Here is a 22,231-nt window from a genome sequence, read left to right on the forward strand (position 1 = left end):
TTCCAAAGGTCCCTCAAGATTTGATTCAGTCATAGGGCCTGAGGAACTCAGGAACTGAACTGGTGAGTCGACTCTGTCACATTGCTTCAATTGTTAATTCTTTAGCTGTGTTTTAATGCTTTTTAGTACTCATTGTTATTTATTATTTTTAGCTTTGTTATCACTGACAGGTTCAGTTGATTTGTGAGATGGGCAGCTACATAAATTTGAAAAATTAAATAAATATATACATAAAAAAATCAAACAGTGAAAAAAAATGGGACCAAAATATAAAGAAGACCAAATTAATGGAAATTGATAGAACCACCAGCCCTAGAGCAGACAATGAAGTTATGAAAGTGGTGGATAGTTTCTGCGTTTTAGGATCAACCATCAACAGTAACAAGCAGTCAAGAAATATGCCACAGATTAGCAGTTAGTAGAACAGCCATGAAAGCCTTGGAAATATTCAGATCTGTGGTATATCTATACCTACAAACATCAGAATCGTGCAAACCATGTTATTCCCTATGACACTCTCTGGAGGTGATGGTTGAATCTAAAAGAAACAGGATAGGACGAAGACAACCAGCAGCAGCAAGGTAGACTCAGTTACATTGTTGTGAATGCATCTTTGGTAGATTTGAAAGAATAGGATAGGGATAGAGTTATGGAGAAAATCAATTTATGTGATTGTTAGGAGTCAAAAACTACTGGTCTGGACTGAGAATGGGCCAAAGTCACCCAACTGGCTTACATGCCTATGGAAAGCCAAAAACCATTCTTCTGTTTTTGTAAACAGGAAAGGGGTGCATTATTTGTGCCGCCTTGAGCTGTACGAAATAAAAATGCATGATATAAATCCAATAAATAAAATTGCAGCGCCTTTGTAGAGAAAGAACAAAGCCCCCTTTTTCCTTTGACCTCATCCAGGTTTTGTCACTTGTGCCCATCTTTTTTTATTTTCCTTGTTATTAAATGCTTTTAACAACGTGTAAACTGCCCAGGGCCACTGCAAGTTGGGCAGCATATATTTAATAAATTAGAAATAGTAATTATTATAAATTACTATTGTATTATATATTTTATACTATTATAATAAAATTATTTGGTTTTTAATGTTTTATTATATTGAATAATTTGTACCCTAGCTAAAGCCTCTCTGGGAGGGAGATGGGCACTTAAGAAGTGTGATATATAAATATATCTATATTTATAATATATCTATATTTATAATATATTTATAATATATCCCTTTAGAAGGGAGATGTTTGGTATATATTATATAAATGAGTTTTTTAGTAACTAATGCAATAACAAGGGTTAGGGTTTTATAAACAAGGTAGATGAGAGACTAAAGCTCCCCTTTCACACACTGGAACCCCAACTTATAGCTTTCCAAACGGGGTAGATCTGAACCCCCGTCCACCTGGTTGGCGAGACGGATTTAATAACCTAAGCAGGTGCAGCCAAGCAATAAAAAGGAAATTGTCCTATTTATTTATTTATTTATTTATTTCCTCATCAACATAGCCAATCACAGAAGCCTTGTGGCTTCCAGGCGAACCCTGTCTGGCCCTTTCAGAAGAGCCCACGACTTGGTGGCTGTGGATTATGGGAGCCGTAACCCCCCCCCTCCCCTCGTCCTCCGCTTTTGGGAAAGGCTGCTCTTAATGGGAAGACTTGCTGACCGGACACGGAGCTACGAGAAGGGCCTGTAATTCTCCCCGCCACCCCGGCCATGCGTCTTTCCTCCCGGTTCCACGCTCACCCCTCTTCCCGCCGCCTCACCATTCAGGGCACCATCACGGTCCAAGCACCAGCCACCATCCCAGAGCCACCCGCGACACCCGGCACCTCCCAATTCAAAAAACGAGCGTCCACTCTCGGACGGCTCCCTATTGGCTGTCACGGGGAGGGGCGGGGAAGCGCGCGCGGCTCGGCTCCGAAATGCCGAGTTCCTATTGGCGGACGATTCCGGGAGGGAGTTCCAGGTCTTCTTTTTACCTTTTACTTGAAAAGTTCTTTAGAGAACGGGCATGTTTTGAATGGGCGGTAGCCGTGGCTTGTTATTGGTCGGGACTATGTCTCCTCTATCCTATGACGAAGAGGGGAGGGGAAATCTTTTCAGCTGAGCTCAACCCCGCTGTTTCCCGCCTCTTTCGGGAATGAGCTCACCTGAGATTGGTTGGAAGATATGAGGAAAGACTTTACCTTCCAACGGTTGTTAAAAGCGGTTGCGGACAGAAAGACCCGGATTTGCCGTTCAAGCACTACGGTTTCAAAGGCCAGGGTTTGGTCCCGCCTTCGATTTTTTTTTTTAAAAAAAAGCCAGTTCCAGCTTTGCACACGGCTCTCCACGCAAGGATTTCTGGGAATTGTAGTTTGGGAACTTTAGATCCGAACGGAACGAAGATTCTCAGATTTCTTTGAGGAAGAAATAGAGTCCAAAAACATACTTTGCTTTTGGAGAATAACGCCTGGTCTCCTGACATTATTATTGGCGAGCCATGAAACAAAATATAAATATATTTATATATATTCATGGCTCGCCAATAATTTAATTTCAAGCAAAACTTTATGGTTTACCAAGAAGTTTGGTAGCTTGATTCCCCGAAGAAATGGTTATTTAGAATTTAATCCTACGGTTAGAAGGAAAATCCCATCTGGTTCAGTTCCAAGTTGGGAGAAAAACGCTGGAAACAACCCTGACTGCTCTTTAGAAGGCCAGATCCTGAAGATGAAACTCAAATACTTTGGCCACTTAATGAGAAGGAAGGAAGGACTCACTGGAGAAGAACCTAATGCTGGGAAAGACTGAGGGTAAAAGAAGAAAGGGACGACAGAGAACGAGGTGGCTGGATGGAGTCACTGAAGCAGTCAGTGTGAGCTTATGTAGGAAGTTAGCACCCACCCTTTCCTAGAAGAATGAAATATTTTAGGAAATATTAAAAAGGCAGAATATTATATTTCCCTGGATGAGAAATGGAGAAGCATCTTTTAAAAACGAAGCAGCTCCCATTTTCCTGCCCCCACTCTTTGTCAATGGGCCAGAGGCAGAAACTCAATCTTTGTCAATGGACCATCATCTGCAACACAATAGGCCCCATCTAGCAACAGAAACTAACACAATAGGCCCCATCTAGCAACAGAAACTCACCACATGGCACCTGGGAAGATTACATCAGCCAGCAAAGACTAGCTAAGACCCCCACCCTCTGGGAGTCTGACAACCAATCAGGATACTCTTTCTGGGCTCCAGGAAGTTCAAAGCCAGAGAGGGCATAAAACCCAGGGACTCACTGCGTCTCGCCCCTTTTCTGTTCAGGAACTCAAGCTATGTGATCCTGTCCACCATTAAACCATCTTTCCAAGCAGTCTCCATATTTCCAGTGTCTTTTTCCCCACTTGGAGCTGAACCCAGAGGATATTTCTTCTTACACTTAAATGGACTCCAGAGGATGGTAGAGGACAGGAAGCCCTGGAGGAACGTTGTCCATGGTGTCGCGATGGGTCAAACATGACTTCACAACTAACAACAACAACAAAGACAATGTGCAATTCTGGGTCAGGTGACAAAATGGAGTTTAGAGTGGATGGGTTTTTATATCTTCTGGATGCCTATGGGGTTGTAGGAAGTTAGCACTCACCCCTCTCCTAGAAGAATGAAATATTTTAGGAAATATTAAAAAGGCAGAATATTATATTTCCCTGAATGAGAAATGAAGAAACATGTTTTAAAGATAAAGTAGCTTCCTGTCTCCCCCCCCCACCACCACCTTAGTCAATGGTCCATTAAGGCCTCAACCAAGCTCACTCATTCCCCCCACCTTTGTCAATGGATCATCATCTGCAACACAATAGGATCCATCTAGCAACAGAAACTCACCACATGGCACCTGGGAAGATTACATCAGCCAGCAAGGCTAGCTAAAAACCCCACCCCCTGGGAGTCTGACAACCAATTAGGATATTTTTCCTGTGCCCCAGGAAGTTCAAAGCTCAGAGAGGGCATAAAACCAAGGCACACTCAGCATCTTGGCCCTTTTCTGCTCAGGAACTCAAACCATGTGATCCTGTCCACCATTAAACTATCTTTCCAAGCTGTCTCCATGTTTCCAGTATCTTTCCTCACTTGGAACTGAACCCAGAAGGATATTTCTTCTAACAGGGTCATGTAGGGGTTATGTAGGAGTCATAGCTGGCTCTAAAGGCAAAAGAGCAAATGCAAATCCTAGGTGTTTGAGCTAATTCTGTCAACTTTTTGCTTCTTGCTTATCTGAATTTCTGTCTTGACCCAGTCTTTCTGAATGGATTACGAAATCTGCATTTTTAAAAGCTGGCCTCCTCAGTTTCTGCTTGAGGGCAGGGAAACTCGGGCTGGTTTCTGCCTTCCCTTAAGATTTTTTTCATTTCTCCTTTAGGGGAAATATTTTATTCTGCCTTTTTAATATTTCCCAAAATATTTCATTCTTCGGGTGGGGGGCGCTTCCCACACTACTATGTCCAAAGTTCAGCCAGAGTTCTCACTCAGGCACAAATAACCAGGCTGAAATGAACTTAGTTTGGATTCATGGTGTGAAGACCCTACTCTGGAGAAGGCTCTGATTCTGGGAAAGATGGAAGAAAAGAGGATGATCAACAGCAAAATGGATGGATTCAATTTATACTGGCTGAGTGCACTAAGGTTAGAGATTGATCATCACGGGCAAAATCTATGTGGCTGCTCCTAGATGAAAACAACTTAATGGCATTAGCATCAAAATCATATCCAAGGTAAGGTACTCTCAGATTAAATACATTCAACACATCTAAGATAATTAGTGAATTAAACCCCTTTCTAAGCTTGTACCAGCTGCTAAACCATAATATACAGGTAATCCTTGATTTATCACCAAAACTGAGCCCAAAATTTCTGTTACTAAGCGAGATATTTGTTAAGTGAATTTTGCCCCATTTTACGACCTTGCTTGCCTAAGTTGTTAAGTGAATCACTACAGTGCTTAAATTAGTAAAGCGGTTGTTAAGTGAATCTGGCTTCATTCAAAGCCAGAAGGTCGCAAAAAATGATCACGTGTCCTTGGGATGCTGCAACCATCATAAATATGAGTCATGTTGCCAAGGATCTGAATTTTCATCATAAGAGTCATTAAGTGTGAAAAACGATCATAGGTCACTTTTTTCAGGGCTGTTGTAACTTTCAACTGGTCACTAAGTGAATTTTTGTAAGTCGAGGACTACCCCGTTATTGGGCAGCCTGACCTGACTAGCATATTTCTATAAGCAGCATTTTATAACTACATGTATCTTTCTTGTTTTGTAAGTATTATTCTAGGTCAGCCATAAAGATGTCAACATATTGAGGTGCCATGTATGTGCCCATACCTAAGGCATTGATTTCTAGGTACATTTATTGCCATAGAGGAAATAGTTACAGGTGCGGCAGAAAGTCAGACATTCTGGAGGCAAGACATGCTGCTTTGGCACAAGTGATGATGTTATGGATCGCTTCAAGTCCGTGTTCACTTCCTTGAGTTATTTATAAAAAGAATGAAGACTGCATAAAAAAATAATATATAGTGGCTCAACATCCATAGTGGCTAAAATGGCATTGTCAATGAGATTGCTTATGGAGTCTTACCAGAAAGGGAGCCTATCTCTTAGCACCACATCCTTGAATTCTAAATATGAAGCTTATTCATTTATGCATTCATTTTTATTTATTTATATTCTGCCTTTATCATTAATTTTACAAATAACTCAAGACAGCGAACATATCCAGTATGCTTTCCTCCTCCTATTGTCCCCATAACAAAAACACTTACGAGGTGGGTTGGGCTGAGAGAGTGCCCAAAGTCACCCAGCTGGCTTTGACAGCTAAGTCAGGATTAGAACTCACCGTCTCCTGGTGATTGGCCCCAAATCACCTAGCTGGCTTCCATGGTATTTGCGCTCACGGTCTCCCACTTTCTAGCCCAGTGCCTAAAACACTAGATCAAACTGGCTCTATATTTGGATCTTCTTGCATGTAGGTTGGTCTCCTGTTTACACAGGGGCTTAATTGTGTGCGGTATAATTACGTATGAAGCTATGCCTTGTTATTTCTTCCAGCATTAAGTTATGAAAAAGATGTTTTTATTTTTCACCAATTTGGCCATTTTATCAGATGCGAATGGAAGATACCAAGAGAAATGAACCTACTTTACAGGAAGCAGAGCCCTTAACTATCTTGTTGTGCTTATATGCAAGATGAATATTTTAATTCCTGTTTCAGGCCAATACCCTTGCCAAGCGCAATTATATCTATACCGTAAATAAATTTTAAAGATTGTTGATGTAACAGTATCAATCATTGATTAAAAGGCTGTGGTTTGAAGAAAACAAAATTCCAACTTATCTTATTTTTGTTCCTAACTAAATCACTTAATATGCCTGGGAGAGTATGCATTTGGTTTCACCTATGAATATCAAAATAATGATTCTATTGTCTGCTGTTGCATAAGGTATCATATGTAATATACTTAATCCACTGTGTGCTTACAGTATCAAGACTTTTATGGAATAGAGTGGGATAGCTTCTGAGAAATTATACATCAAATTAAGTTGTGCATTTCAGTGAGAAACATCTGGTGGCATTTATCTCTAAAAAATGAATTATATAAAGTTATCATAATTGCAGGATGGACGAAATAAAAGTCAAGAGGCTATTACTGTGCCATAAAGCTTTAACTCTCTTAGTACGGTGTATGTTATCTTACAGATCATAAAAGAGCATGATGATGTATGCACAGATTGGTAAAGTTGCAAGCTGTTCTTAAGGACATGTCAGTTACTCATTTTTCAAAATGTCATCGAGAAAGTTTGACTCTTGAGCCAATACTGCATGAAGAAACACAGCCTTGTCTTTTCCAGCTCTGTTTCCACTGTTGTACATGTCTACTCAAAGTAAAATTGCTGAGAAATTGGAATAAGGAAGAGATTTGTGGACATGAACAATGTTTGTTTTATTATTTCATATTGTACATCAGTAAGGGATGTGGTGGCTCAGTGGCTAAGACGCTGAGCTTGTCAATCGAAAGGTCGGCAGTTCAGCAGTTCAAATCCCTAGTGCCACGTAACAGGATGAGCTCCCGTTACTTATTCCAGCTTCTGCCAATCTAGCAGTTTGAAAGCACGTAAAAAATGCAAGTACAAAAATAGGGACCACCTTTGGTGGGAAGGTAACAGCATTCCGTGTGCCTTTGGTGTTTAGTCATGCCAGCCACATGACCACGGAGACATCTTCAGATAGCGCTGGCTCTTCGGCTTTGAAACAGAGATGAGCACTGCCCCCTAGAGTCAGGAACGACTAGCACATATGTGCGAGGGGAACCTTTACCTTTACATCAGTAATGCTCCCCAAAAAAAAGGAAAGAAAAATACATGTAGTTAACAAAGTAACATTATAGCCTCTGCTGAGGGTTGTACATGGAAAAATACAGTACATGTGACTTTTCCAAGACCACTTGTCCCCCCCCCCCCATTTATTTAACAATGTTTTGATGTGAAATTTCTGATAACGCTGTGAATATACTATTCATTTCTAGGTGTTCCCAGCAAAAGCCATGTTTGAGTAATTTTCTGTCGTGGCAATATCTCACTCATGGAAGTGTCACCAAAGTTGAACTATCTTTCTGAACACATATCTACTAACAGTGAAATTGAGAATGTTGGTAACAAATCAGTTTTGTTCCATGAAAAATGCAGCTTCTTACTTACTTAATTTTAAAGCTATTTTTGGCACTATAATTCTCATCTGTGCTATTGAAGATTCTGGAAGTCAGATTCAACTTTAACTTGGAACATACATTTGATTTTTGTTTTACTTTGCCTTCACTTTGGCCCAGTTCAGTCAATTGTGTTGCAAATTCACATTTTTTTTCTTACAAAACTTTCAGTTCCCTATTTTATTATGTCATGGTCTGGAATATTTTATAACATTGCTCACTAAAAAAGTATTGTGTGTATAACTTTTCCATATTTATTCCAAAAGCTGCTTTTTCCAAACAGCAACTAGACTTTCTGGATTTTTAAAAGATGTTTCAGTTCTCAGCAAGAAGCTTCTTCAGTTCTAAGTGACTCCTTTCCATTCCCCACCAGTCAGTTAAGAACTACTGTACCATTGAAGATTCTGGAAGTCAGATTCAACTTTAACCTGGAACATACATTTGATTCTTGTGTTATTTTGCCTTCACTTTGGCCTAGTTCAGTCCTTTCTATTCCCCACCAGTCAGTTAGAACTGAAGAAGATTCTTGGATGAGAAGTGAAACGTCTTCAAGAAAAAAAATTAAAAAGTCCAGTTGCCATTTGAAAGAAGCACCTTTGGGGACAAACATGACCTGGATGACTGAGAACCACCATAGACACTTTTGCACATTAACTTATTTTTCTTCACCAAGTACGCAATCAAGAATTGGAATCACTCAACACCCAGTCTCTATCTATCAAGATTCAGGCTTGTTCTTGTGCCCAAACTCTACTTTTTAGTTCACATTTACTAATTTGCTACCCTAAGTGTGCAACAACAACAAAACACTATCTTCTTCTTGCTTTCTCTTTTACGTAGGGATGCTGAGTACAGACAAGGGAATGACTAAACTATGATAAGGCTAACCAGTGATGATGTACCCACCCAGGTATCTTCACCTGATCCACAGTGGCAGTCATTTTATATTTCATTGTACTACTGCATGGTCCTTTCTTTCTTTTTCTTTCTTTCCTTCCTTCCTTCCATCCTTCCTTTTCCTTTCCTTTCCTTTTCTTCCTTCCCTCCTTTCCTCTCCTCCCCCCTCCTGCCCTCCCCTCCCCCCTGTCCTTCACTCTCCCCTCCCCTCTCCTTTTTTCTTTCCTCTTATTTTTCCTCCTCCTTCCCCCTCTACCTCATTTACAACAAAGAACCAAAAGGATTTTTTAAAAAATAATAATAAAAGGAGTATATCTGTACTACTAAAGAGCAACTCAACTCTTTGAGTTCCAGTAGTGACCATTTTGAGGTTACAACTCAACAAAAGAAGGCTACTGGTTTAAAACAATCATTTTTAGCATACTGTTTGGCCTTAGTACTTAGGGCTCAGTCACATTCTTTGCCTGACTGGACTTGGAATTATTCTTGTTTAATCCATCAAATATTTTTCAACATTCCTGAAAGAGGCAGCAATTCTCTTACCACCATTGCTTTTACTGCTCAGATAAAGCAATGCTCTAATATAAAATTAACAAGCTTTTCCTTCTTTAGGATTTGAGACATCTTTTTCCAGAAGGAAGGGAATACATGGATAATTAAAATTGAAAGCAAATGACAAAAGTTGTGAAAAACTGCAAATGAAGCGTGAATCGATTCCACTGCCCAAGCGAAGCATAAAATTGACCGAACTGTTTAAAAAAAAAAAAAAAAGTCTTCTCTTTATTTCTGTCTTGTACTCAAACTCAGTGAGCTGGAAAGAGCTTCCTAAACTTACAGATTTCTTTTAGTGAAAAAGACCTGCCAGTTTTCTTACAGCATCAATGTAATAGAAAAAGTCATTTCTGCCCAATTTCTCTCTAATATGCTCAGTGCTTGGCAGCAGTTGTCTGATATTATTCAGGCATTTGAAGCTGGTTTATTTTAACTGTACATTTTGAACCAGTACAATCTGAATATCAGGCAAGCTCAGCGCTAGTAGGGCATTATTAAAACCAAGCATGGAAAAGAGGTAAAGATATAACCTGTATTTGCAAGATGTCTGAGATGATGGGGAAAAGCTGAAATGAAACCCATAACCATGTTGATCTTAAGCAAGTTGTCATAGTTCATACACAAGAACAAAGAGGGCAGATGCTTTCCAGTTGCATTGTTGGTTTGCCCCACTTGTCTCCCCAGAAGATAGCATCTAACTGACCATGCCTGGAATCAGAGGCTAAGAAAACCCAAAACAAAATGGCAAAATGCATTTTGGGTTGGGTAAAATGGTTGCATTTCTGAAAATAATACTATATTTCACCAGGATTGAGCCTAGTTAATACCTGAACGGATGCCCACCATAAAATAAGAAAAGTGTAGGCTAGACTGGGAAGTTTTAAAATGTTTTGGAAGAAAACAACGGCAAACCATCTCTATATCCTTGCCAAGAAAATTGAATGTATGTGTCATGGGGTCTCCAGGAGTTAAGCTCAAATCGAAGAACTCTTGATCTTCTATTTTAACCTACTTCTTCGTTTATGAACTCTGTGAAATGAAATATACCGTGTTTTCCAAAAATAAGATCCTATCTTATATTTTTTTGAACCCTGAAATAAGCGCTTCTCCTTATTTTCAGGGAAGTCTTATTATTTTGGGACACGTGGAGCAAGACGGGGCTTCTCTTGCCGTCTTACCTGATTTCCAGCTCTGTTTCCCTAACCTTAACCAGATGAAATGGTGGGGACTGGCTGTGCATGTGTTTAAATATTTTGGGGGGTATTTTTGGGGGGGGGGGTTATTTTAGCGCATGCACTCAAAAGCCTGATTGGGCTTATTATCAGGGGATGTCTTATTTTCAGAGAAACAGGGTAGTATATTATTTTCAGAAATTCAACCAGTTGCCCATCCAGAAATGCATTTTGCCAATTTTTTGGGGTGTGTTTTCTGACACCATCACTGTCTCATTTTGGGTACCTGCAAAATTAGAGTTCACAATTGAACATGGTGCAGCTACATGCAGGCAGCCATATTTATATACCTTCCCATCTTTCCCGCAAATGGGAATAGGTTGAGAATGGAGGCTCATCTATAGGGAGCTGTGGTGGTGCAGTGGTTAGAATGCAGTATTGCATGCTAATTCTGCCGACTGCCAGCAGTTTGATCCTCACCAGCTCCAGGTTAACTCAGCCTTCCATCCTTCCAAGGTTGGTAAAATGAGGACCCAGATTGTTGGGGGAAATATGCTGACTCTGTAAACCACTTAGAGAGGCTGTAAAGCACTATGAAGTGGTATATAAATCTAAGTGCTATTGCTATTGTACTTTCCTTCACATGCTGGACGTTATACTGTCTAAAAAGGGAAGCAACCTTTTCATTTTGTAGGTGTATCTCTAGTGTAAGGAGTCACTTAATAGGATTTCCAAAATATGTGTGCATTGTTTAGTGAATTAGTGGGCCCATACTACAGTTTGCAGAACTATCATTCTCCCTTTACCCAAGAAGTTTCTTCTTCTACATGTGATAAATATTGATATCCATGCCTATATTTGTATTTTTTCTCATAGGACAAAGCAACACTTTGGGTGAGTTGATGATTATTTAAATCTGGTTCAGCCAGATTTTTTTTCTTGTTTCTCTCAATTATAGTTGTTGTATGCTTTATGGGACTTACTCTGATGCAATCTTTTAAGACCATCTGTTGTTCAGGAAACATAGCGATATGCTTCCATGAAGAGACTCCTAAAGAAATATATTTAATTTTTAGAATTTTTGTTATCCAGGAAAAAATTCAAGGAAGATTCTTGATATTTCAACAGTGCCAATTTGTTTTGCCTAAAGAGATGCTTATAATCCTTGAAATCAGCTATTAGGAAGAAGTTCAACAGCATGAGAACTATTAATTATAGTTACTTGTTATTATGCCAACTAATTAAAAAGTACAAATGTGTGCAACAGAATTAAAAAATCAACGCAATAACAAAATTAAACATTAAGGAAAAAAGAGAAAGGTAGAAATTGCCTTTTAAGCAGAGCAAAAAATTGGACCATATTACTCAGAAGTAATCTTCTTTGCCCATCTACTGAAGAAGAAAAAAAGCTAATTAAAATATTGACAAACACATTTGCACAATTCATTGCTGCAGTTCAGGTACAGATTTCATCCAGTATTGAATAAATAATTCTTTTAGCTAAATCCCATGTCCAAATATCAGAGGTATAATCAAGAATGACAAATGTATCCTTAACCTACAATGATTGATCCAGAGTGAGCCCAGAATATAAAACCTGGTGAAAAACTAAAAAAATAATATTTTTTTTAAAAAAACTGCTTCAAAATTTCTCCAAAGACCATACTGAAAGTTTTTGCTGCATACCAAGAAATACCTGCTGAGCCTCATGTATTCTGAGTTAAAATGAGAATATAGAGATGTCTTCAGGTAACAATACTTTTTGTCAAAATGAAAAATGCAGCACGGCGCAAGCTCTGTTCCTGTTGTCACTGCATATGGAGTCACAATCCGTATCCTAAAGGATCAGAGCTTATGGTATAACAAAAGACCTGGCTAGGTGGCTCAGTGGCTAAGACGCTGAGCTTGTCGATCAGAAAGGTTGGCAGTTTGACGGTTCGAATCCCTAGTATAGGTCTCCTGGGTGAGCAGGGGGTTGGACTAGATGACCTCCAAGGTCCCTTCCTGTTACTGTTAAAGAGTAGTTCTTTCATCATTTGTTCCCCCTTGACCTTCTGTATGCCTTTACAAAAACATTAATTCAATTTCTGAGATTGTCAGGGGTCTGGTGTCTATGGAGATTCTCAGTCATCCAGATCATGGTTGTCCCAAAGGTGCTTTTTTCAAATGTCAGGGTTCCAAGTAACACCCCCAACAAAAGAAGACTCCGAGGCTAGAAGTTCCTCAAAGTTTATTAGAGATGTCATATTGGCAAATCTGGGAAAACCCGAATCTGAAAGCTTCCAGGTTTTCCCCACCCAAAAGAAAGACCAAATCCCTTCCCCTGCACCCACATGTCCATCACATGGCCCAATCAATGCACTGTCCCAACTGGAGATGCCTCCTAGTCACGCCATTCCAGGTGCAGGCAGAATGTCCTTGACTCTCAGAGAAAGGAATGTTATTTTGGGTAGATATTTCCCCACTCCATGCAATTCCCCCCTCCTAGTTTCCCACAGCAGGGAAAGCACTGAAGATCCAAAGAAAAAGATGGCCTCAAGAGTTGACAGCAATTGGACTTTCTGGGTTTTTTGGAAGACGTTTCACTTCTCATCCAAGAAGCTTCTTCAGCTCTAACAGGTCAGAGCTGAAGAAGCTTCTTGGATGAGAAGTGAAGAAAAACCAGGATGTCTAGTTCAGGAGGGGGTTCTAAACTTTTTACTACCGGTTCTATGGGCGTGGCTTATTTTGTGAGTGTGGCTTGATAATCATGTGACAATTATTTAGGATTTAGCAGAGGTACTGGTCTACCAGGCTTTTAACTGCTTGCAGAGCTGTACCGATCTACCCATTTATTTTTTGCAGGCATTGGTCTACCCATTTATTTTTGCAGGCACTGATCTACTCATGTATTTTTGCAGGCACTGGTCTACCCATTTATTTTTGTAGGCACAAAGCCAGCTGGGTAAACTTCAGCCAGTTACCTCTATCAACCCTAGGAAGGATATAACGGCAAATCACTTCTGAAAAACTTTGCCAAGAAAACTGCAGGAACTTGTCCAGGCATTCTCGAGGATTGGAGACAAATGAACAGAAGGGGGTGGGAGGGAATCAAAAGAATCATGATACACAGTCAAAAGCCCTACATCAGTAGTTTCCAACCTTTTCTATGCCTTCCACCCCTATGAAATGTTTGATTAGTGTTCAAAAGTAATTGTGAATTGTGACTCATCACTAAGGGACACGAGCCACTCTCTGTCACACCCCCTAAAATTCCATCTCAAAAGGGAACAAGCAGACACACTTGGTTGCACCCCATGAAATTCCATATCACGCTTTCTGGGGTGCAGGCACCCCCAGCTGGAAATCTCTTCCCTATATGCATCCAAGGATAATGATGTCAGTAAAATTGTTGGTTTTCTTGCAATGTTTTAGGACATTGTATACAAGTTTAATAGAGACCTTGATTTGGCAACCAAGAATGAATTCAGATTGATTGTTATGGATAAGATGAGTAATTATATTATTTAGTCTGTAGGCCAATAAGGGGGTAATTTTTTTAGAATCTTGAGTACCGTTACAGTATGATACCCTAAATGAGTTGGATCCCTTTTTTTTTATTTAAGGAAAACAGATTCTGGATTATCTTCATGAATTGGAAATAGGCTGACCTATTGAAATAGTGTTACAAAGGTGAGCTAAATTTGGAGTAGTTATTTGGCAAAGCTCTTAAAACATTCTGCCAGAAACTCAACACTGCCTACTGCTTTGTTGTATTTAAGATTCTTTAAAAGCTCTGTCATTCCTTCTAGGGATAATTTTTTTATTTTCTTTTTTTAACATCAAATGTGGGTATCTGAATTAGTAATTTCTTTACTTCCTGTAGCCAAAGGTCCATTCAGTAATTTTTACTTATTGTTTTATTCCCATCCATTTGACATTTAAGAAGGGAAGCTAGGAACTCCAAATTTCTGTTGCCAGACTCATTTTTTGTGGTCCTGTCATTAAACCATTTTTCCAAGCAGTCTCCATGTTTCCAGTGTCTTTCTTCCCACTTGGAATTGAATCCAGATGGACGTTTCTTCCAACACTACTAAGAAAACTGGTTACAATTTACTTCGTTAAAAAAAAAAAAGTCTCATTCCTGCAAGGAGAACTCATGGAATACAGGACATTTCTTGTTTTAGTAGGCAAAACTCCAGAAATTCCTCAATGGCATGTTGTCAATGCAGGGTCAATGCATCTCTAGCAGAAGGGCTTATCCTTCGATTACAGGTTAAGCATTCTTTTAACAGCACCGTGTTGTGCAAGTTTCACGTGTTAATTCCTGCCTTGAGAATTCTGGATGTTGAAGTTGACATGTTTTAAGATTGCCAAACTTGAAAAAAAACTGGGTTAATGCGTGTTTTGTGAAAGAAGAGAGTGTAAGTTCTGGCAGCTTCTTCTTCCCAGCCCCTGCTTCTCCAAATTCAGGTATACTGCTTGAGAATATTGGATAAGCCTGGGGGAACCAAGACGCAGCTCTGTTGGAACGATCTTTCAGTTTTATTGCATTGAGATACAGGGAACAGAACTCTGCTTTTCCCATTGTCTTTCAAATCCAATCCAAGGTAATCCAGGCCCAGTTTCAGTCTCCATAGACATAGATTCCTTCAAGTTCAAGTCTGAGTCAATACACCAAGAATTGGATGATGGTAACGTGTTGGGTGATATCAGCTTCTGAGATACATTGCTTGAAGCTGCCACTTCCCTCCTGTTGTGGTCTGCCAGCAGCCTGTGGACCTGGCAGCGGAGTCAGACAGTGAGGAGGATGGGGAGGACAATGGGCCAGTCCTGGAGTCAGGGGAAGGCCCGGACGAGGGTTCTGCATCGGAGGCAGAGATGGGGCCAGGGCCATCTGGGAGCGATGTGTGGACTCCGGAGCCTCCAGAGGCGGACAGCAGAGAGGCAAAGGAACAGGAGGAGCCTGCTCCTAGTGCACGCATGCGAAGAACTGCCAGAAGGCAAGAGCAGCTGAAGAAAAAAGAACAACTCGGGAGTAAGGCCAGAAGATGATTGGCCACTCCCATAAGGCTTAAAAGAGCAGCAACAAGCCGTTGGATTCTTTGTAGAAAAGCAACGTTGATTCCCGTGCTTCTTGTCAGCGTCTCTTGAACTTTGTGGGGGTTTTGCCAAGAAAAGCCTTTTGCAGGTTGCCGAAGGCATCAAAGGTTGGTGATAAGGCCGCCGGACTGGTTATTAAGAATTTGTTTTGGACTAAGCTGAGAATGAATTAATTCTCAGTTGTTTTAATAAGTTTGTTGAGGACTGAATTATGTTTGGTAATCACTACTTGGGCCTTGGTCACAACACCTCCCTCCACCACTACATACCTCAGTTTTCAGGGTATACATAAAAGCCCGACAGTACTTTCCCAAGAAAAGCCCTTGAGGGGTATCCACACAGGTGCACGTATGAGCCAGAACCGTTAACTTCTCCCATGACAAGGTTTTGGTTTCTTCAATCTCTGCATCTCCGTAATACAATTTCCCTCCCACATAGTCTCTTTAGCAAGCTTCTCCCATTTTCCTCCTTCTGTCATCGGCAATCTTTTCCAAATGGTCAGCCTGCCAGAGTTGCCCCTCCTCAAAAGATGTCTCTTCCTCTCCTCCAACCTGTCTTCATAGTTAGTATGAAGGAGCTCTCCTGCTTGATGGAACCCTTTCTCCTATGACCTTCTAAATCTCAAGGACGAGGATGCTCATACCCACTTTAGCCTTCTTCTCACTTGTGTGGAGGAAAAACCCATGCCCAGAAATAGCCCATTTGGTGAATCTCAAATGTAGAACACCCCAATGCCTGCACCTTATTAGTTGGGCACCTTGACGGGAGATTGAATATATCAAGCTGGGGAGCCATCTACATTTACCCAACTCTGGGCTAGGAAAAGGGACTGGCAGGCAATTGTTTTCCCAACACCAGGCAATACTTGATGAGAAAGGAAGCAGGGAAGCCATCACTTTAGTTGTTCTTTTATCAAAACCGAAAGGACGGTGCCAATAGACGGCACCAGCTGTCTATTAAGGCTAAATAGGGCTCAGCAATGGGGGAGGCTGCCAAATGTTATGCTAGCAACCTTCTCTGGCAGCTCAAGGGCAGCTGCCATCATCTCTTTGCAATGTCTGTGGAGATTCTCAGTCATCCAGGTCATGGTTGTCCCAAAGGTGCTTTTTCAAAAGGCAACTGTTTTTCCTTGAAGACGTTTCACTTCTCCTCCGAGAAGCTGCTTCTGTTCTGACTGAATAGTGGAGGATGGAAGGGTTTATATTCCTTGCAATCCTTCCATCCTCCACCATTCAGTTAGAACTGAAGAAGCTTCTTGAATGAAAAGTGAAATGTCTTCAAGGAAAAATAAAGTCTAGTTGCCTTTGCATCTCTTTGCAGTCTTCCACTAGACCTGAGCTTCTGCAGACAAAATATAATTTTCCTCCTCAGCTATGATTAGGGATAGTTCCTTGTTTTAAATAAGCCTATGTCTTATTTATGAAATACATGTAGTCCCTGACTTACAACAGTTCATTTAGTGACCGTTCAAAGTTACACCAGCACTGAAAAAACTGACTTATGACCATTTTTCACACTTATGACCATTGCGACATCCCCACGGTCACATCATCAAAATTTAGATGGTTGTCAACTGACTCACATTTATGACGGTTGCAGTGTCCTGGGGTTGTGAGCTTCTGACAAGCGAAGTCAACGGGGAAGCCAGATTCTCTTAACCACTGTATTACTAACTTAACAACTGCAATGATCCGCTTAACAACGGTGTCAAGAAAGGTCGTAAAATGGGGCAAAACCCACTTGACAAACATCTCACTTAGCAACAGAAATGTTGGGTTCAATCGTGGTCGTAAGTGGAGGACTACCTGTATTTCTTTTATCATCCACAAGCCAACAAATCACACTTGACTGTTCTAATTACGGCATTTGGTTTTCAGCTATGGGGAAGATTATTATTTAGATAGATTGAAGTTAGGGTTAACCGTCCCTGGCATATGCATTTCCTCAGATTTTAGCTGCCTACTAGTTTTTAAATAATTCCCGAAACAAAGGAGTACTGTGGTCATAAGTCGAAGACAAGAACCTTTGGGGTGGAGGGGATCCAGGGAGGCAGTGCCAGGCAAGCCTCAAGGGAAATGCTTAGGTTGTTTGAAAAAGCCCACGTGGCTCTCCCTCTGCCAGCCTCTGAATGCCAAGTCCGAAACACTTGTGCCCACCTGCTAGAGGTCATCCCTGGCCTAATTTTGGAAATCTCCAAAGGTGGGAGGGGCGCAAGGACAAATCCCGAGCCTTTTACGCGCGGGGCTTTACGCGCGTTCCCTCCTCCGCCTCCTCCCGGCCCTGCCGGCGTCCCCAGGCGAAGCTGAGCCTCCGGCAATGGAAGAACAAGGACGGGCGGCTCGGAAGCGACGGAAAGGCCCGGACTTCCTCTCGCCTCTTTTTTCCCCCACCCACTGATTGGCTCGGCCGGATTATGAAATCGTAGAAATAGGAGGCTGCTCGCCGCCTTTGCCGCAAAAAAAGTCGCCCGGTTTAAAAAGAAGCCCGCGCGGGGCTGAGGACCAGAGGACGAGCAAGGTGAGGCTTAGGGCGGCGGAGCGATGAAGTCGGCCCTGGTGCTGCTGGCCGGGTGGCTGGCGCTGACCGCCTATTACGTCTACCTGCCGCTACCCAGCACCGTCTCCGAGCCTTGGCATCTCATGATGCTGGATGCGACCTTCCGGGTCGTGCAGCAATCGGTAAGGAAAAAACAAACAAACGCAGAGGTCCTTCGCTCGCTCTCCCCTCCCTCCTTCCTTCCTTCCCTCTCTCGGTCTGTTTGCCTGCCTGTCTCCCTCCCTCCCTCCCTTCCTTCCTGCCCGCAGCTCTCCGGGTTCACACGACTCGAGCAGTTAAACCAGGTCAAGAAGAGAGCTAGCGGTTACCCTGGCAGAAGCCGCCCAACAGAGTCACTGTTATCCGCGATAACAGGCTGCATCTTTCCATCGCCAGTTTCTGATTCCACCCATTCGGCCCCAGACATAGACAGACAGACACACACAGACACACACACATACACACACCGCTAGTTTCTGATTTTACGCATTCGGTCCCAGACACACACACACAGAGAGAGAGAGAAACCGCTAGTTGCTGATTTTACGCATTCGGTGCCAGACACACACACACACACACACACAGAGAGAGAGAGAGACAGACAGACAGACAGACAGACAGACACCGCTAGTTGCTGATTTTACGCATTCGGTCCCAGACAGACAGACACCGTTAGTTTCTGATTTTACGCATTCGGTGCCAGACACACACACACACACACACACACAGAGAGAGAGAGAGAGACAGACAGACAGACAGACAGACACCGTTAGTTTCTGATTTTACGCATTCGGTGCCAGACACACACAGAGAGAGAGAGAGAGAGAGAGAGAGAGAGAGAGACAGACAGACACCGCTAGTTGCTGACTTTACGCATTCGGTGCCAGACACACACACACAAGAGTGGGGTGGGGGGAAGGTGTTTAAATCGGTAAATGGGTTGCGCGAATGCCGGCGTTCCTGGAGCGATCTACGAGACGCGGATCTCGTGCGCTGCTGCTTTTGGTGCCCTTAATCGGCCTTTGCCCGCTGGTTTACACTGGGATATAATGCCGCTTCAAGCATTCCGCATCGGAAAGGCGTGCCACATCTGGGTTCCTTATGGGACACATCTCCCTTACTTTCGCGTTCTCCGGCTTGGCCAGTTGCATCGGTCTTCCTGGTTTAGAAAGCCTTTGGCACGAGTATCGGCATGAATCATAAAAACCGAAGTCTTTCGCTTTAAGCGATCCAAGCGCCGCCTTTCATTCAAGCCCCCCCTCCGTCCCCCGTCTTCCCTCCGGACCAGCTACAGTCCGGCTGAGTTGTTCCAAACATTATGAAAGGCTCCGTTTTCTTAAAAAAGATCAACTGATTGTTATGTAACCCTTTGAGAAGAAATATTTAAAAACGACTTCCTGCCTAGCCTGATGGTTGTTGGAAGTCACTCCCTTCTTATTTACACCTGAGTTAGTGTCTCAATACATTGTCAGGGCAGCCTTGCTAGGGACAGTCTGGGTGGGGTGGGGTGGGGTGGGGGGGTTTCAGTTGCCCTTCACAGATTTTTAATCAAGTTAGTTTAGCCTGTAGTTCTTACATCTGCTAATGGACCTCCCATCCAAAAGTAAGATGGAGAATGAAACTGTCAGCCCTTCGAGGTAGTCCAGACAAAAAGCACAAATCATGAGCACTACTATACAGTGGTGAAATCCAAATTTTTTTACTGCTGGTTCTGTGGGCGTGGCTTGGTGGGCGTGATGTGGCTTGGTGGGCGTGGCAGAGGAACAATACTGCAAAATCCCCATTCCCTCCCACTCCTGGGGGAAGGATATTGCAGAATCTCCATTCCCACCCCACTCTGGGACCAGCCAGAGGTGGTATTTGCCGTTTCTCTGAACTACTCAAAATTTCCGCTACCGGTTCTCCAAACTACTCAAAATTTCCGCTACCAGTTCTTCAAAACCTGTCAGAACCTGCTGGATTTCATCCCTGCTACTATACCTTTAAGAAAGTTGGACCATAAGAAAGGCTGAGCACCAAAGAATTGAGGCCTTTGAACTCTGGTGCTGGAGAAGACTCCTGCGAGTCCCTTGGACTGCAAGGCGATCAAACCGGTCAGTCCTAGAGGAGATCAACCCTAACTGCTCTTTAGAAGACCAGATCCTGGAGATGAAACTCAAATACTTTGGCCACCTAATGAGAAGGAAGGACTCACTGGAGAAGAGCCTAATGCTGGAAAAGATTGAGGGCAAAAGAAAAAGGGGACGACAGAGAACGAGGTGGCTGGATGAAGTCACTAAAGCAGTCGGCGTGAGTTTAAATGGACTCCAGAGGATGGTACAGGACAGGAAGGCCTGGAGAAATGTTGTCCATGGGGTTGTGATGGGTCGGACATGACTTTGCATACCTTTAAGGTTGCAATACAATACAATACACCTTAACCCAAAGGTACTTTTTCAGGAGGCAACTGGACTTCCTTGTTTTTTTTTTTCTTTTGAAGACAAGAAAGACAAGAAAATCCTGAAAAAGCACCTTTGGGACAACCATGACCTGGATGACTGAGAATCTCTACAGACTTTCAGGTAGTCCTTGAGTTACAACTATTTGTTTAGTGACCGCTCAAAGTTACAACGGCACTGAAAAAAAGTGACTTAGGGTAGTTGCAGCATTCCTGTGGGCCCCGTGATCAGATTTGGGGTGCCTGACAACTGGAATGTATGTATGATGGTCGCAGTGTCCCAGGGTTGTGGGGCCACCTTTTGCGACCCTCTGAAAATGGGGACGCCAGATGTTACTAATTTAACAACTGCAGTAAGTCCCTTAATGGTGGCAAGAAAGAGTCTTACTGCAGTTGTTGAGGTAGTAACACAGTTGTTAAGTCAATCTGGCTTCCGCGTTTTCAGAAAGTCGCAAGAGGTGGTCACAGAAAAAAAGAGACGAAATTGTCTTGCTTAGCAACATAAATTTTGGGCTCAGTTGTGTTTATAAGTTAAGGACTACCTGTTATAGAATCTTGCAAGTCTGAAAGCTCCTTTCTTACTTTTACTTTTGAAAAACTAGGGAAAATCCCTTCTGAGATATTTCTCATGCCTCTTTTTGTTCTGTGGGCTGAGATACCTTTTACATGGCATTCATTTAGGCTGCAGCTCTTCCTTCTTCCCCATCCACTCCAAAGTCATTTGTACACACTATACTATTACAGATACTGCTTAGCTTTAGAACTCACCCATGCTTATTATTGGGTGAACACCGAGTACAGGTAATCCTCCACTTTCAACAGTTCACTCAGTGACCGTTTGAAGTTACAACACCGCTGAAAAAAATGACTTATGACCATTTTTTCACACTTATGACCGTTGCAGCATCCCCATGATCATGTGATTTACATTTGAATGCTTGACAACTGGTTCATGTCTAGGACAGTTACTGTGTCCTGGATTCATGTGATCACCTTTTGCGACCTTCTGGCAAGCAAAGTCAATGAGGAAACCAGATTCATTTAACAACAGTGTCGTTCATTTAACAACTGCAGCGATTCACGTAATGAATGAGTGGCAAGAAAAGTCGTAAAAGGGGAACAAACTCAACAAATGTTTCGCTGAGCAACATACATTTTGGGCCCCATTGTGGTCGTAACTCAACGACTACCTGTACAGTGAGTGGTCTTTCTCAATCTCAACCTTCTAAATCGATTGGGTCTCTACTTCCATAATCCCTAGCCCTTTTGCCATCACGTGCCAAAAGCGGGGGGAGCGTGGGGGGGTCATGCACACGTGTGCCCACATCCATAATTCTATGTGCCTCCCCCGCTTCCTCTGCTTTTGGCACGTGATGGCACGGTGGGCCCAGTAGGCCCATTTTTCACTCTCCCCAGGCTCCAGAGCCTTTCTAGGAGCCTGGGGAGGGCAAACATGGCCTTGCCCATCCCCCCAGAGGCCCTCCGGAGGCTGGAAACAGTGTGTTTCCTGACTTCTGGTGGGCCCAGAAGGCCTGAAAATCAACTGGCCGGCGCACGCATGCATGCCGAAGTTGAGCTCGCGTGCCCACCAATATGGCTCCATGTGCCACCTGTGGCACACGTGCCATAGGTTCGCCATCACGCCATCACATCTAGCCTATCTAATTTTGATGGAGATTATGGAAACAGCAATCTGAACAAAATGCCAAGTGGGAGAAAGTTTGGATATAGAACTCTTCAGCTGAAGAAATAGTGTCTGAAGACCACCCCTGCTTCAAACATTGTAGTATAATCGATATACTTCAGGTGGT

At 42.4% G+C, this 22,231-nt stretch overlaps 2 protein-coding genes across 10 annotated transcripts in view; one reads left to right on the forward strand and one right to left on the reverse strand.

Annotated features, from left to right (window-relative positions):
• Positions 1-2,165, reverse strand: part of ECT2 (epithelial cell transforming 2) — a 55,841-nt gene extending 53,676 nt beyond the window's left edge. For 3 of the 8 annotated variants that reach the window (XM_087872512.1, XM_087872513.1, XM_034438966.3), the window contains exon 1: positions 1,771-1,901. The gene's annotated coding sequence lies outside the window, so the exon portion shown is untranslated. Of the gene's footprint in view, positions 1-1,750 lie in introns of all 8 variants that reach the window. The other 5 variants (XM_060682819.2, XM_060682816.2, XM_087872511.1 and 2 more) reach the window with 4 other exon arrangements.
• Positions 2,166-17,500: 15,335 nt separating this feature from the next.
• NCEH1 (neutral cholesterol ester hydrolase 1) overlaps positions 17,501-22,231 on the forward strand; it is a 32,623-nt gene continuing 27,892 nt past the window's right edge. Inside the window, exon 1 of one of the 2 annotated variants that reach the window (XM_034438972.3) lies at positions 17,501-18,126. In XM_034438972.3, coding sequence (XP_034294863.2) covers positions 17,989-18,126 — 138 coding nt within the window. In that variant the 5' untranslated portion in view covers positions 17,501-17,988. The remainder of the gene's footprint in view (positions 18,127-22,231) is intronic. The other variant, XM_034438973.3, reaches the window with a different exon arrangement.

The sequence above is a fragment of the Pantherophis guttatus genome, chromosome 6 (genome assembly GCF_059756535.1).
Source record: "Pantherophis guttatus breed Tessera chromosome 6, ASM5975653v1, whole genome shotgun sequence".
Lineage (NCBI taxonomy): Eukaryota > Metazoa > Chordata > Lepidosauria > Squamata > Colubridae > Pantherophis > Pantherophis guttatus.